Source organism: Papaver somniferum, chromosome 3 (genome assembly GCF_003573695.1).
Source record: "Papaver somniferum cultivar HN1 chromosome 3, ASM357369v1, whole genome shotgun sequence".
Taxonomy (NCBI): domain Eukaryota; kingdom Viridiplantae; phylum Streptophyta; class Magnoliopsida; order Ranunculales; family Papaveraceae; genus Papaver; species Papaver somniferum.
The window spans coordinates 2,407,869-2,423,891 of record NC_039360.1 but is presented as its reverse complement, the minus strand read 5'-3'; the positions used below and the strand labels follow the sequence as shown (position 1 = coordinate 2,423,891).

The 16,023-nt window shown below is 36.7% G+C and overlaps 1 protein-coding gene across 1 annotated transcript; it reads left to right on the top strand.

The window, feature by feature from the left end:
* The first annotated feature begins 15,507 nt into the window (after positions 1 to 15,507).
* On the top strand, positions 15,508 to 16,023 carry LOC113360851 (purine permease 3-like). The gene is made up of 2 exons (XM_026604295.1): positions 15,508 to 15,637; positions 15,711 to 16,023. The coding sequence occupies exons 1-2, from the start codon at positions 15,542 to 15,544 to the stop codon at positions 16,020 to 16,022; spliced, it is 408 nt and encodes a 135-aa protein (XP_026460080.1). The 5' UTR covers positions 15,508 to 15,541; the 3' UTR covers position 16,023.

Below are 16,023 nucleotides of genomic sequence, written 5' to 3'. Positions count from 1 at the left end.
GGTGGAAAGGGAGATAGATGTATTGGTGCAATACATTTCTACTGATAAAGTCACGGGACTGGAGTACCGTTAGGCCACTCTATTTTTTAGTGTGTTGGGTGCATATGATGGTGGCAACCCTATAATTCTAGTCTTCAACCAAATTTAATGCTTCTTTGGATTTTTTTGGTGCTGTAACAAGAATTATAGGATCTGTTCTCAGTTCCTCTAGCTTCCACGTCATTCATGCGTATCGCTGGTTGGAGAATTCCATCTTGTTGCAATCAATTTGAAGTATCATGGTTGAATTTTGGCCCATGTTTGCCCAAAATTCCTCAGATTATTGTCGCGCATGGTATTAGCGGATCATTTGATCGTTGGCCAGTGTGGTCAGAACTTATCGGTAATTACATGCCATCCCTAATATTCATGACATATTCCTAGAGAAATGCATGTATTCCGTTGTCTTCTTCACATTGCAATGGAACCATTTGACCAGAATAAATAAGTTGCATTTCCAAAGTAAAAATGAATCAGGTCCAGTTCTCGGTACTCACCATTTTTCTCACTCAAGATAGTTGGATGGGTAAAAAGGGAGTCGGATCTAGACCTTAACATCTTTTCTTTCTAGGCAAACAAAGGGCAAAGAAACATAAACTAACTGTGCAATACAATACGTTGCTACTGATAAACGGAACCCCGTAAAAGCCTGAACCTCTTGACACTATCTGTCTCCAGTTTCTCTACCAAATTTAAGGATCTTTTGGATTTTAGTCGCATTGTTTATCACGGAAATCGTTAATGTCAGATTATTGTCGAGCATGGCGCAGTGGCCATTTTCTCAAGGTGGTCAGAGCTTATCGGTGTTCAGGTGTCGTCCCTAGTATTCATGCTTTGGGGAATCCGTTTGACCAGGAAAAATATAGAGAAGTGTATTTCGTTGTCTTTTTTTGTATAGAATGGAGAAACCCGTTTCACCGGAAAAAATTGGTTTCATATCCAAGCAAAAAGAAAAAAATAAAAGTGAACAACACCAATTCTCTGTACGTACCATATTTAGTTTCCAAAAAGTGAGGTCATTGCTTAAGTCATCTAGGCCTAAACTAGCTGAACTTCAAATCTATAAATAGCACAACACTATGCATCTAATCTTATTCACGTAAATAGCTCATAGATAGATGAGGTAAAGTCTCTCTCGGTATCAAGGAGAGAAGATTACAGAAATGAGGAGGCAAAAAAGAGTTGGATTCTTGTAACAATTTGGTGTTGGATATCACAATTAAGTTCGCCGTTGTGACAGGATTTCGTGGGCGGAAGCCCCTCTCAGGGCTGTGGTCGACTTGGCCAGTTAGGTTGTGGGGGTCTAGTGTAGAGTGTGAGGCAGCGCCATCGTAATTTTAATTTGAAAACCTAATCTAAACTGCGTGATATGCCTGTTGTTGATGAGCAGACATCTCCAAAAAACCTGAAATCTCTTAAGTAGGAGCGATTACATTTTTATTATTTTTTTAAAGCACATCGAAATTATCGTTTTCTTCTATTCTAATCACATCATCGTAATCCTAAAACAGGGTATTCCTAGTCCAAAAATTCTTCACGAACCGTGAAGAATGATCCACGGGAAACAGCCAGACACAAAAGCATTCCCTGCACGTCTTCCGAGGGGAAGCGCACCATTGAGACCCGCAAAAAAAGAAAAAAAATCTGTCTGGTGGTTTCCTTGTGGTTCGTTTTTCTGGTTCGTTTAGAACCACTGTTCCTAGTCGGGTCAAAGGAAAAACAATCCTTTAATTCGGTTATGGTGTTAGAGCTTATTGAACCGGCATAATTCATTAACCTGTTGTGCTCCAATTTTCATTTTGGAAAGGTCAAATTATTGTCTAAAAGATCCTTAAAGTCAGGGTACACCCGTGTGTTTTTGATTTTCTAGTTTTAAATAGTTTTTCCTTTCACATAGTTTTTATAAAATAAAAGCTACTTACTGAATTCCGAGTCCGCTCATACCGATTATATAACTGGCGTTAGAGTTGATATTTTTTTCTTTCATACCAGTTTGTATAATCGATATGCACAGGGTCGGAAATTTAGTGGACAGATTTTGTTTAACCGCTTTAGTAGCTTTAGTAAATTTATTCTCTTTTAAGCATCGAATATTGTGTATTAGTATAAACAGTCTCTTTGTTTATATGCATAGAAGCTAGAAATGATAGTTTTTGGATGGGTATCCAAGTCTATTTGGTATTTGAGAGCTGTTGATTTAGTCATTTGTCCGGTGGTAGTCCGAAATTTATTTGCTTGGTAAGAGAAAATGGTCTAATGTTTACATTTTCATTATTCGTAATCTTAGTTGTCTGTTTACATTGTGAAAGTCATTTCTCTCTATGATTGGTCCCTTACAGGTTTCTGTTTCAAGTGTAATGCGGCTACCTCCACCTTTACCTCCACCTTCACCTCCTGTACTTCCAGCTACAAGTAATTGCCATTGTAGAAGCAGCAGAAGACCTGCAGTTTTATATTATACTGCTCTATTGTGTGTACCTCTTGTTTTTAACAAATTTCAACTGTAATAAATATCGGTAACAGTAAGCTTTCTTCTTATGAATGCTTTTGTAGACAAAAAATCAGTTTTTTAGCACTGACTCACAGACTTAATTACATGAATTCAGCTGATAAAATAAATCTACGCAGGAAGTAATCAACAAAATGTTAGGTGCACGTAACTGTCTTCGTATCAGCATGCGCACCATTTATCCCACTCTTCTTCAGAAACGCACATTTACTTAGCTCTCTTTAGTACCAGTGGCAGTGGCAGTGGCAGAAGAAGAACAATACAATAAGTGTGGTGATACTGTCACGTTGCATAAATATCTACCTTGAGATTTAAAAAATAATTAAAAAGCTAAGATTCGGACCGGTATGACCTTTGGGGTTACAAATATATAAGAACTTTTTAGTTTCATTTAACTTTCGATGACAAAGATTCTAAACACCTTATGGCGGCTGAACTAAACAAATTTCCTCACTGTACCTCTTGTTTTTAACAAATTGAATATTAGTAAGTTCTCTTATGAGTTATCGTTGGTTTATCATTTGTGATGTTATTTCTATACTACTTTCTGATTCTTTCTTTTTCCGGGTACTATAATTTTTGTTGTCGGATTTTCGTATCTTAGTGTAGTAAGGCTTGTTGATTTGTAGTTGGTGTAACTCAATATAATGAAATGAGACCCAGGTTCCCCGTAACACCAGACTGCCAAACCCCAGTACATGTTTAGTGGTGAATGTCGAGCAACCCAGCCCGTAGACATTTTCTATTGGTAGTGCAGAAGCTGACATGTATGTAGACATTTTCTACTAACTCATGCTATTTTAAGTATCGCATAAAGAGTAAACATACTAATGAATTATCACATACTACTCATCATGGTAAAAAGAACTATCATCTGAGAAATATATAGCTTAGCTCACCCTCTGACCCATATTTTTTCTCATTTTTTCCACGCAGCTATTACCTTTAGCGATGGTCAAAATAAGGTTAAATAGTTATTGGGTCCGTACCTGCATAGAATGGAGTGAATTCTGGGTCCGTACCTGCATACAAGTGGAGGGAGTACGACCCCAATTAACTACTGGCAGGTCGTCAGCCACTAATGTTAATGAAGCATCGGTCTTCACATACGGAATGGCTTGAAACTTTCGAAATCTCTCGTCAGCGTCATCATTAGCTTCAACTCTTTCTAAAGTTGCAGTTTCGAGGTCATAATGGCAAAGGGTCCTTCCATTATGCCACATCAGAACTTTACTTTCTGTAAGGGCGAATGGATGATATCTGGGAGGGTAGAAGAAATTTGAACGTATCGTAAGTTTTCTCCACCGTTTGCGGCCACTTTGTTTTCATCAGTTTCCATGAATGACCATATTGTAGTTATTCCACGTGAAGAACTCCGAACAACAATCGATAAATACCCTCTTAACAGTAGTAACTGGGGTTCCTCGCCAAGATGTTCCTTTTGGAAACAAGACCATGACGGAACTGATCGGAACTTCTCGTCTGCCAGATCAAAAGCTACAATATTTGAGCCCATGTCTAACCAATGAAGAGCTCCGTCGCAAAGAATTCCGTTTGTTTTAATCAAACTTTGACAGGTCATGTCTTCTTTGTTTCTCCACCCCATCTTGTCACCAAGAGTGTATACCTGGACTCGACCTCCGTTAAATTCACTGGGGTCGTAGTGAATTCTGACAACCTTGTACTCGTTAGTTGAGTAAAGATAACCAAATCCACTAACCAAGAAATGATACTTCCCATCATCTTGTAACGGTAATGGCGGAAGATGGACGGTTTGTCTAGTGAAAGGATTACAAATATTGATAGGATCATCAACGTTGTTATGAGTTACATAAAAACAAACCAAACCTCTGTGGGAGCCAACCATGGGACAATACGTCTTACATGCAGACATGTAGTTGATACGAGGACAACCGCCGAGGGGTGTAAGTGCATTGAAAGAGAGTTGTTCATCGAGTTTTTCGTTATTCTTCTCATCATATTCTCCATAATATAGTTGCATACTACCATAATTATGTTTACATGCAAACAAAAGATTTATCTTTTGGTCGCGCTTAATATGATGCAATATATTTCGCCAGGTTTTGCATACTTCCTTGCACTGTATCACATATTCAAATGGTAAGCGAGTAAGTATCTCCAGAATGATTTCATGAGGAAGATGTTGTAGCATCATTGTTCTGCTTGTACCGAATTTCCAAACCCTAGTTTCGCAAACTCTTTTTCTTTTAACTCTTTTAATTTTGGATTTTTATTTCATTGTTCTCAGCCTTTCTTTGAACCTCCTCATGTATATTTGTGTGTGAAAGAGTGGCTGAGATCGCTCCTAAATTTGAACGGTATAAATTATGCCTTGGCCCAAATATATAACCTAACCACTAAACCGCCCCGGGTAATACTAAACTTAACTTTCCCTCATTCACGACATTACCTAGGTTAAGTTTTTCTTATCTATTTTAGTCTATGCCGCACCTGCTAAACAACCACAATAAGTGACAGTAGATTTTATCGTCCCAGTACATATGGATGGATGGATGAATGACTTTCTATCTCTAAATTAAGGTAGACATGACTAATACTAGTATAGGACATGTACGTAGTAAGTATTGTCATGTGTTTGGTCTGCCAACTCATTTATTTCATCAACTACTTTTTACTGGCCAGTAATAACACTCAAGGAAAACTTATAATCTAGATTCATTCTGCATGTGTATATATATGTGTACATACACCTAATTCTGTTTTGGTGAACCAAATAGTTTATAGAGATGTGGAAACTTAAGGTTGCTAGCAATCAGGGACCATGTAGTGAATGGCTTTTCAGTAACAATAACTATGTGGGTAGACAAGTTTGGGAATTTGTAGAAAATCTGATATCAAAGATTTAATGAAAATACACAAACTAAAACTCAAACAAATTTTTCTTCAATTGATGTATTTCGACTCATGCTCAACAGCCTATTTATATGATTCACAAACTTGACTCTCAAGTGAAAAGACTTTCCTAATTAAAAACAAACTCTAACAAGAAACTTCTAGACAATTCTCACGTAAACAAATTCTTAAAACAGGTTATACTTGTAACCCAAGTAAACTTCTAAAAAACGTACCATGGATCAACTACTCTTGTTGATCCATTCACATTGTATCAACTGTAACTGTTTATCCAACGACATTCTGTCAACTCTCATAGTTGATCCATACTATGGATCAATAACACTTGTTTATCCATTCTGTTTTCTTCATAGTATCTTGGTTTATTCTTCAACATCCTCCCTTAAACCAAGATACTCTTTGCTAATCATTCCAAGCTTTCCACGTAAGTAAATGAAAGTGTTAGACTTCAAAGACTTGGTGAAAATATCATCTACTTGCTCTTCACTTTCAACAAACTCCACAACTATCTCCTTGTTACTGACAAGCTCTCTGATGTAGTGATACTTAATATCAATGTATTTACTTCTCCCATGAAACACAAGATTCTTAGTTAATGATATTGTCGACTTGTTATCACAACTATTGTTGTTGGTATTGTTTGTTCTTGAAACAATGACTTCAGCATCATTCTTAACCATACAGCTTGTGTAGCACAATTGCTATCAGCTATATACTCAGCTTCTGTTGTAGATAATGCAACAACTTGTTGCTTCTTAGAGGACCAAGAGAAAAAACCAATTCCCAACTGAAATCTATAACCTGATGTGCTCTTTCTTCCTTCTGTATCTCCATCCCAATCACTATCAGTGAAACCAACTAACTTTGGATCCTCTGAAACGGTATAAAAGATTCCCATGCTTGTTGTTCCTTTTACATATCTCAGAATACGTTTTGCAGCTTGTAAATGTGATTGTCTAGGTTCTTCCATAAATCTGCTAACCAATCCAACTGCATACATGATATTAGGTCTTGTAGCAGTTAAGTATCTTAAACATCCAACAAGACATTTAAAGTTTGTTGAATTTACTAGCTCTCATGTTGCATCTTTTGTCAACTTCAATCTCTCTTCTACTGGTGTCAAAATTGGATTACAATTATCCATCTTGAAACGCTTCAAAATTCCTTCAGCATACCTTTGTTGATTAATAAAAACTCCTATTTCAGTTTGTTGTACTTCAATACCAAGAAAGTATGACATTAAACCAAGGTCTGTCATTTCAAACTCCTTCACCATATCCTCCCTGAACTCTTTGATCATCTCAGAACTATTTCCAGTAAATATGAGATCATCAACATATAAACACACTATAATATGATTGCCAGGATCATCAGCTTTCAAATATAGAATATGCTCATGTGGACATCTTTTAAACCCCTTCTTAATGAAATAATAATCTATTCTTGTATACCAAGCTCTTGGTGCTTGTTTCAAACCATACAAGGCTTTGTTTAGCCTGTATACTTCATTCTCTTTCCCCTCCACAATGTAACCAGCTGGTTGTTTAACATAAACTTCTTATTCCAATACTCCATTCAATAATGATGACTTCACATCCATCTGAAAAATCTTCCAATTCTTTTGTGCAGCTAGAGCAATAATCATTCTTACTGTATCAAGTCTTGCGACTGGTGCAAACACTTCTGAATAATCAATTCCTTGTCTTTGTCTATATCCCTTAGCAACTAATCTTGCTTTCAGTCTTTCTTTTTCACCATTTGACTTATATTTTCTTTTGTAAACCCATTTGACACCAATAGGTTTCTTTCCTGGTGGAAGTTTTGTCAGTTACCAAGTGTTATTCTTCTCAATTGACTTCAATTCTTCATTCATGGTTTGAATCCAACCTTGTTCTTTAGATGCTTCTTCATAAGCTACAAGATCACAATCTCCAAACAATGCAAAGTTCACCACATCATCATCATCTTCATCAGCTCTTGTTAAAACATAATCATTCAACCTAGCAGGTATGATATATTTTCTTCTTGGTCTTGTAGTTTCTTGTTGTGATACTGCTTCTGTTCTTTCTTCTTCATGATGCTCTTCAATATTGTCTTGAATCTGTACTTCTTCTTCAACTTCAATTGGAACTTTTCTGACAGCAGTAGATGGATCAACCCTCCTTGTTGATCCATTGTTATGTGGATCAATATTCGTAGTTGACCCATTTTTATGAGGATCAACACTCATTGTTGATCCACTGTTCCAATTCCATTGTGAATCTTCATCAAATATCACATCTCTGTTAATGACTATCTTTCCAGTTTCTGGGTTATACAACTTGTATCCTTTTGTTACTGATCTGTAGCCAACAAGAATACATTTCTCACTTTTATTATCCAACTTCTTTCTCAATTCTTTTGGCACATGTGCATATGCAATGCACCCAAAAATTCTCAGATGTCTTACACTAGGTCTTGCACCTCTCCAAGCTTCTTCAGGTGTCACATTATTCAAACTGCTTGTATGACATCTATTCAGTAAGTATACTGTTGTGTCTACTGCATACCCCCAGAAATTCTTTGGTAAATCTTTTTTTCTTCTTATTGTTCTTGCCATCTCCATAATTGTTTTATTCTTTCTTTCAGCAACACCATTTTTTTGTGGTGTATATCTAGCTGTCAACTGATGTAGAATACCATGTTCTTCCATAAAGCTATCAATAACAGTGTATTTTGTTCCTCTATCAGTTCTTAAAATTTTAATGCTCTTACCAATCTGTTTCTCAGCATAAGATTTAAAACTCCTAAAAGCTTGAAAAGCATCACTCTTATTTCTAAGAAAATAAACCCATGCTTTTCTACTATAATCATCAATGAAAGTGATAAAGTAATTATTACCTCCATATGAAGTTACTTCAATATGTCCAGATAGATCACTGTGAACAATCTCCAATGGTTGATCAACTATTCTCGATTTATTGACTGGAAATGGATCTATGTGCTGCTTTCCAAAGATGCAATTTTCACATCTTGATTCTGGTATCTCAACAAAAGGTAAACCTGACACCATCTCTTTCTTTGCTAAAGTTTGCAGACTATTAAAATTCACATGCCCCATTCTCTTGTGCCATAGCCAAGTATCATTATTAACATTGCTACTGTAACAACTTTCCTTTTGATGTTGAATAATCAAAGGAAATAACCTGTTCTTGGTCATTTGAAATTTAGCTATCAACCTTCTTCTTCTATCTCTGATGAAGCATAAACCATTGTAAATATTCATAGAGTATCCTCTTTCAGACAGTTGACCCATGCTCAACAAGTTTTGATGTAAACCTGGAACATAAAATACATCCATGATGTATGCTTTAGAACCATTCTTGAGAAAAATTCATATTCTTCATTTTCCCATGACTGGAATTGTAGAACTGTTACCAAACTTAACTGTTCTTCTTACAGTCTCATCTAGACTATCAATTAAGTCTTTCCTACCACACATATGATTGTTGCAACATGTATCCAAGTACCACACATATGATTGCGTCTTTGTATTATGTCAGTTTTATTGATGATTATTCGCGTTATACATGGGTATATCTATTCATCTCTAGAGCATATTTTCTTAAGTTATATGTTGATTTCTCAACCATGATAAAAACTCAGTTTGGTAAAGTGATCAAAGTTTTTCGTGCTGATCAAGGAGGGGAATATATTTCCAATCCATTCAAAGAATTTCTTAAAACCCAAGGCACCATTCTTCAATTGTCATGACTGAAACTCCAGGGCAAAATGGAGTTGCAGAACGTAAACACCGTCATATTATAGAGACGGCTATAACTCAGTTAATTTCTGGCTCAGTTTCTTCAAATTTATGGGGAGAATCATTCCTTACTGCAGTCTACACCATAAATAGAGTCCCAACAACTGTCATAGGAGGAATGTCACCTTATGAGCGTCTATATGGTAAGAAACCAAACTATTCTGAGCTTCGATTCTTTGGTTCAACTTGTTTTGTACTCCTTCCAGAACGTGAACGTCATAAACTTGGTCAAAAGAATGTCTTGTGTGTCTTCCTTGGTTATGGTATTGAACAAAAAGGGTACCGTTGTTACGATCCAGTTAATAGAAAGCTTTGTGTCTCTTGTCATGTCACATTCTGGGAGAAAGTTCCACTCTGGTCATTTCCAAGCAGCAAATCATCATCTTTTGAGTCTTTCACTTATTCTGATCCATTTCCTAGTGAATCCAATCCTAGCACTTTTCCTAAATATACTCCTGAAATTCCATCTCCTCTAGTTGTTGATCCACCAAATACGGATGACCAAGACCACTCTAAGACTCAACCTAACAGTGCAACTCAGGAACGAGATCCTGATTCTGAAGAAAATTCTTTTCCACCTCGCAATCGAAGACCACCAGCTAAGTATGCAGACTATCACTGTTCCTTGTCTTCTATTTTGTCATTTTATGAACCAAAAACATACAGAGAAGCTGCAGCCATTCCAGAATGGAAAAATTCAATGGATGATGCATTGGAAGCACATGCAGAGGCAGGCACATGGGAAATGGTGGACCTTCCTCCTGGAAAATCAGTTGTTGGAAGCAGATGGGTCTATAAAGTTAAGACCAAGTCAGATGGTGAGTTTGAACGATGTAAATCACGAGTTGTTGCAAAAGGTTATACACAAGAGTATGGTGTTGACTATGAAGAAACATTTGCACCAGTGGCCAGAATGGTTACAGTTCGTAGATTACTTGCTGTTGCTGCAGCACGACAATGGGGGCTTCATCAAATGGACGTGAAAAACGCGTTTCTTTATGGTGAGTTACAAGAAGAGGTTTACATGCAACCTCCTCTTGGTTTGCCTCATGAACCTAATCAAGTATGTAAGCTTCAACGGGCATTATATGGACTCAAACAAGCACCTCGTGCTTGGTTTGAGAAGTTTAGCAATGCAATTCTACAGTATGGCTTTACACAAATCTTCTGTGATTCAGCTATGTTTGTCAGATCGTCAGAAAAAGGAATTGCCATTCTTCTCTTGTATGTTGACGACATGGTTATTACTGGAAGTGATCTACAAGGTATTACTGAACTCAAATCATATCTCAGTTATTGTTTTAAGATGAAATATCTTGGATCTTTAAGTTACTTTCTTGGAATTGAAGTTGGCATGTCACCCACTGGTTATTTCATATCACAAGTCAAATATGCATCTGAGATTCGAAAGCGTGCAGGGCTATCTGACAATAAGGTAACTGACACACCTCTTGAATTCAATGTAAAATACAGTTCTACAGATGGGACTCTATTGTCTAATCCAACACTATATCGTCAACTAGTAGGGAGTCTAAATTACTTGACCATTACAAGACCATACATAAGTCATGCAGTTCACATAGTCAGTCAGTTTATGTCTGCTCCAAGATCTACTCATTATGCAGATGTTCTCAGAATTCTAAGATATATCAAGGGGTCTCTTCATCAAGGTATGTGTTTCTCATCAAAGTCTGATCTCACTCTTCAAGCTTACTCAGATTCCGATTAGGCTGGGATATTACAGATAGAAAATCTATTACAGGCTATTGTGTGTTCTTGGGAGACTCGTTGATTTCATTGAGAAGTAAGAAACAAAGTGTGGTTTCTCGTTCAAGTGCTGAAGCAGAGTATAGAGCACTTCCTCACACCACATCTGAACTCATTTGGTTACGGTGGCTACTTCGTGATATGGGAGTTCTAATTTCTGCTCCTACACCACTGTATTGTGATAACAAGGCTGCTATTCAAATTACACACAATGATGTCTTTCATGAGCGTACAAAACATATAGAGATAGATTGTCATTTTACTCGTCATCATTTAAAGAAAGGTACAATCACTCTTCCACATGTTAAATCAGAATTTCAAGTGGTTGATCTTTTCACCAAGACTCACTCTGCAGCCCGTCTTCGATTCTTAATTTCCATACTCAAGATGTGTACTCCACCACCTTGAGTATGAGGGGGGGAGGGGGGGGTGTTAAGATATGGTCAAGATATGATATATCTTGACATTTTGTGTTTGTTATTTGGTTGTAACTGCATATATATTCTTTCTGTATATATCCTAGATATTGTTAGGTGTATCTTTTATTTGCCATATCTAGTTGTTAGGTGTATCTTTTATTTGCCTTATCTAGTTGTGTAAACATGTATAAATCAGGCTTTTTCCTATCAATGAAGATACATAGAATTATTCTCACAACTACATTATAATCTCTATGCTCATGTTTATCACTTGCAAGAGCTTACTTATGGGTAGCTGAAGACGGGCTCAGAATGCAGAGTATAGGTAGCCAAACATGGGATACTAATTTTAGCCTTCAAGCACTTCTAGCCTGTGGTGATGACATCATAAATGAAATCTCTTCCACGACGCTTCGAAAAGGACACGATTACTTGAAAGCTACACAGGTTCTTTTTGTAAATCTTTACTGTTAAAAAACCATCAATTTTATACCTGAACTAGGTACTAATTGACCAGTTTATACAAAATGATCAGGTTAGAAATAATCCACCAGGAGATTTTCGAAAAATGTTTAGTTACATTTGTAAGGGAACATAGACTTTCTCTGACGGAGATCATGGCTTGCAAGTTTCAGATGCCAGTGGAGAAGCTCTATTGGTAATCTTTGATTAAAACAACAAAAACATATACAAACAAATCTTGTTTTATTGTTTTCATTGCAATAAAACAAACAAATCTTGTTTCCAATGCAAAAAAATGTTAATTTGATGCACCGTAACATGTGTACGGGTATACAAGTTAAGAGGACCCAAAAAAAAGGGTTCTGTTAACTTGTATACCCGTATACATGTTAAGGTTTAATAAATAATTGTTTAATGGTATTGGAAATTGTGTTTTTTTGTCTTATTCTACTAGAAATTGATAATTCTTGCACTAAAAACAACAAATCATGTTCCCAATGCAAATAATTGTTGTTTTCATTTTCCAATGCAAAAAATGAGCAGAAGCCAGAGGGCTCATGATACGAAAATAATTTATTTCCTTCTTTCAAAACTTTAATTATATTTGGTTGTAAAAATTAGACCAATGTTGTAACAGTAATATACGATATATCGGTAATATACTTACCTATATACTGTTGTTATTTAAGAATTTTAATGGCTTTGCATATATAGGTATGGCTGCTGGGGAATATGTTATATATTTGCAACTTGGTATGCCCCAAAAGGTCTGGATGCAGTTGGACAAACTTACAGCAATAGAGTTACAGTTCGCAAGGCTTGCGAGTTTTTGTTAGCAACGCAAAAACCATGTGGAGGTTGGGGAGAGAGTTATTTCTCGTGCCCAAGAAAGGTATATATATGTTATAAGATATTAATTGTTGCCATGTGTATGACTGGTATGAGGTATCAGTTTGATATTTCAAATTTCGTATTACTTAATATGGCATCGTCTGCCGGATTCACACATTGATTCTCGATTATGAACCAGGTTTTTGTACAACTTGAGGGCCACGAGACAACCTTGATGCATACAGCATGGGCTCTGATGGGACTTATTCATGGCGTCCAAGTAAGTACTAAATATTTATGGCTGGGTGCGGATCCCCAGTCCCCCTTCTCCCTGTGCCCTCGTGTCCCTCTATTTACATGCCAATCCGTTTATCTTTTGATTACATTTTGTTCTTGTACGGTATATCTAACCCATACATATATATGGTTCAAATTTATATCCTGGGTCATCAGAAATATGACATAAACAAAACATGACGAAGAAGACGAACTCCATCAGCTCATTATCTTGATTCTTGAGTGATAGTAATAAAGAGAGGGAATAGAATATTTATTGTGGGGGAAACTCCGCTTTTAATGAAAAATATTCATCTATTAGAAAACCAAGGGCGGTTTTCGATCTAAAATTCCCCCATGAGAAGATACGGAATGTCACCCCGGTTTTAGGGTGCACAGAGTTGGACTCCAAATAACAAAGCTTTAGTCAAAAGGTTTCAGCTGATAGAGCATAGGCATTAGTAAATGATACATGTTGGCGCATCTTGTTAAGCAAAGAATCCGGTGACTCTAATTAGCTATCAGATGATCTTGTTAATCAATTTAGTTTTTTATTTTGTAGTATCATTTATAAACTGTGTTGATTTATTTTGTATTAAAAAGACGTGTTGATTTTTGATTAATGATAACAAAGGAAATTGATTATCTTTCCATTAATATCATAATAATTAAATCGTTTGACTATTAAAAATAAGGGAAGTAATTTATGACACATGTTCGCATATAATTAGAGGGACACGAGGGCACACGGAGAAAGGGGACAGGAGATCTGCACCGGAAATTGAAGATTAATAATTTTCATTTTTAGAAATTTAAAATAAACAATATCTATGGTAAATTTTGAAATCAACAACAGGCAGAAAGGGATCCAGCCCCTCTACATCGTGCAACGAAGCTAATAATCACCATGCAACTGGAAAACGGTGACTTCCCAGCGGAGAAACTTGGAGGAGTTTTTATGAAGAATTGTTTGGTAAATTATTCTTCTTACAAAAGTGCTTTTCCCATAATGGCTCTAGCAGAGTATCGCGGAAAGGTTACAGTAATGTCTTCTGCAAATTAACTTTCGAGGATGATTACGTACATGTTACATGTATGAGTGTGATGATGATTTTAGTGTTCTTAATTTCAGTTAATAATCGTTAGATGCGTGTAAGGTCTATTTGGTTTTTGTCTGTTACATGTGTGTTTTGTTCGGTAATAAGAAACATGAAAATTTAGCACCTGTCATTTTGATGGATTGGATCCAAATCCACGGATTCCACCAGTTGCTCACCTTATTATTGTAGCCCTCAAAATTTAGGGGTGACCAATGGGTGGGTGGACGCGGATTTGGTATCACCTGTGTCCAATCCATTAAAATGACGGATATTAGAAATGTATCCACATCCATTCCATTACCCAATGGATAAAATAACCCACATATAAATGGATAAACTGGGTGGATTTGTCGATTTCAAAACATAATTACAAAATATTAATATTAATACTATGTACAATAAAAACAGGCAAAAAAAAGATTTATGATCATGCATATGGAGTCTATAAATAACTTTGCCCCTCTTTCTCATTCTGATCCTCATTATTTCCCCGGATTCTTAATGTAAATACCTTGCTCATTTTCTAGGTTGTCTTCATATTTTGGTGCAACACCAAAACTATATTCTGGAGTGGGGTGATATATTCACCCGCATCCAATCCACCTAAAAACGAGTTGGATATCCACCCGCCCGCTAAATACGGATTGGTTTGGATAAAATCCATATCTATATGTATGGGTGCTTTTGCTCACCCCTACAAAGTTCATAATCTGCAGCCCAATAATCGGTTTCTTCTAAAAATATCTTTATGGATAGGCCATGGTTTTACAAGTTGAGCTGGCCCACATAAGTCCCGTGCTTTTTCAATTATTGGTCAATAATGACGTATATGGAAAAGTGACCACTTGCACTCGAGTTGAGATCAAAGTACATCACTAATGACGTACCCGTCGGCACCAAATTCTTTATAAAATATTTTCCAATTTGGGTAATATTTCAGCTCACAAGAACATATATGGCCATGGATGACCCCGAGAGTAATGCAGAGTTTATCAAGTTGGTTAGTCATGTCTGGGTTTCCCATACTATTCATCCCACTCATAATCCTTTATTCTCGACGAGATCATACGCTACCTAATATTGAGTTTTTTGCTTCTCGAAAGCTTTTATTATGTGCTGCTCTGATAGGCTTAGTTCAAGGAATAGGCAATCTTATGTATTCTTACGGTATATCATTCCTGCCAGTATCAACGTTATGTCTCCTTGTAGCCACTTCCTTCCTTTCATTTATTTGGGTTAAACAGAAGTTTACTCCTTATTCCATAAATGCAGTTGTGGTTGGGTGCTGTACTACTTGGTTTATCAAGGTCCAGTGATCGCCCCTCCTGGAGTTACAAATTCTCAATACTTGTTGGGCTTCTTTATAACTGTTGGTGCTGCTGCAATTTTCGGGTTCTCTATAGTGAGCACTCAGGTGGCTTATGCTAAGGCCATTCAAGCCATGACTTATTCTATTGTGTTGCAGTTTCAAGTTTTTGCGGCCCTCTTTGCTACGCTATTTTGCACAATTGGAGGTCTCATAAATCAGGATTTCATGGTAAGTGAATTTGGATTTTTAGGATGAAAATAATTTTGTGCCAATTTTAAAACATTTGTTGCAATATTTACAGGAAATACATAAAGAAGCAAGTGAATTTGGACTAGGAGCGAAAATGTACTACGTAGTGTTAGTTTCCAATATGGTAGTTTGGCAGCTGATGTTTATCGGGAGAGCGGGGATTATACTCTATACTTCCTCACTCTTCGTTGGAGTCATGACTGCAGTTTTCCTAGCTTTTTCTCAAATTGCAGCGGTGATAGCTTTCCATGAGAACTTCACGGGAGAAAAAGGGATGGCCTTGGCTCTATCACTTTGGGGTTTTACTTCTTACTTCTATGGTTCCTACATGCACACCAGAAAACCAAAAGCAGAAACCCCATGAA

Bases quoted from the DNA above. Each gene is read 5' to 3' on its own strand.
- LOC113360851 (XM_026604295.1), top strand. From the start codon at position 15,542: ATGACTTATTCTATTGTGTTGCAGTTTCAAGTTTTTGCGGCCCTCTTT. The intron at 15,638-15,710 runs GTAAGTGAATTT...CAATATTTACAG, and splicing joins TCATAAATCAGGATTTCATG to GAAATACATAAAGAAGCAAG.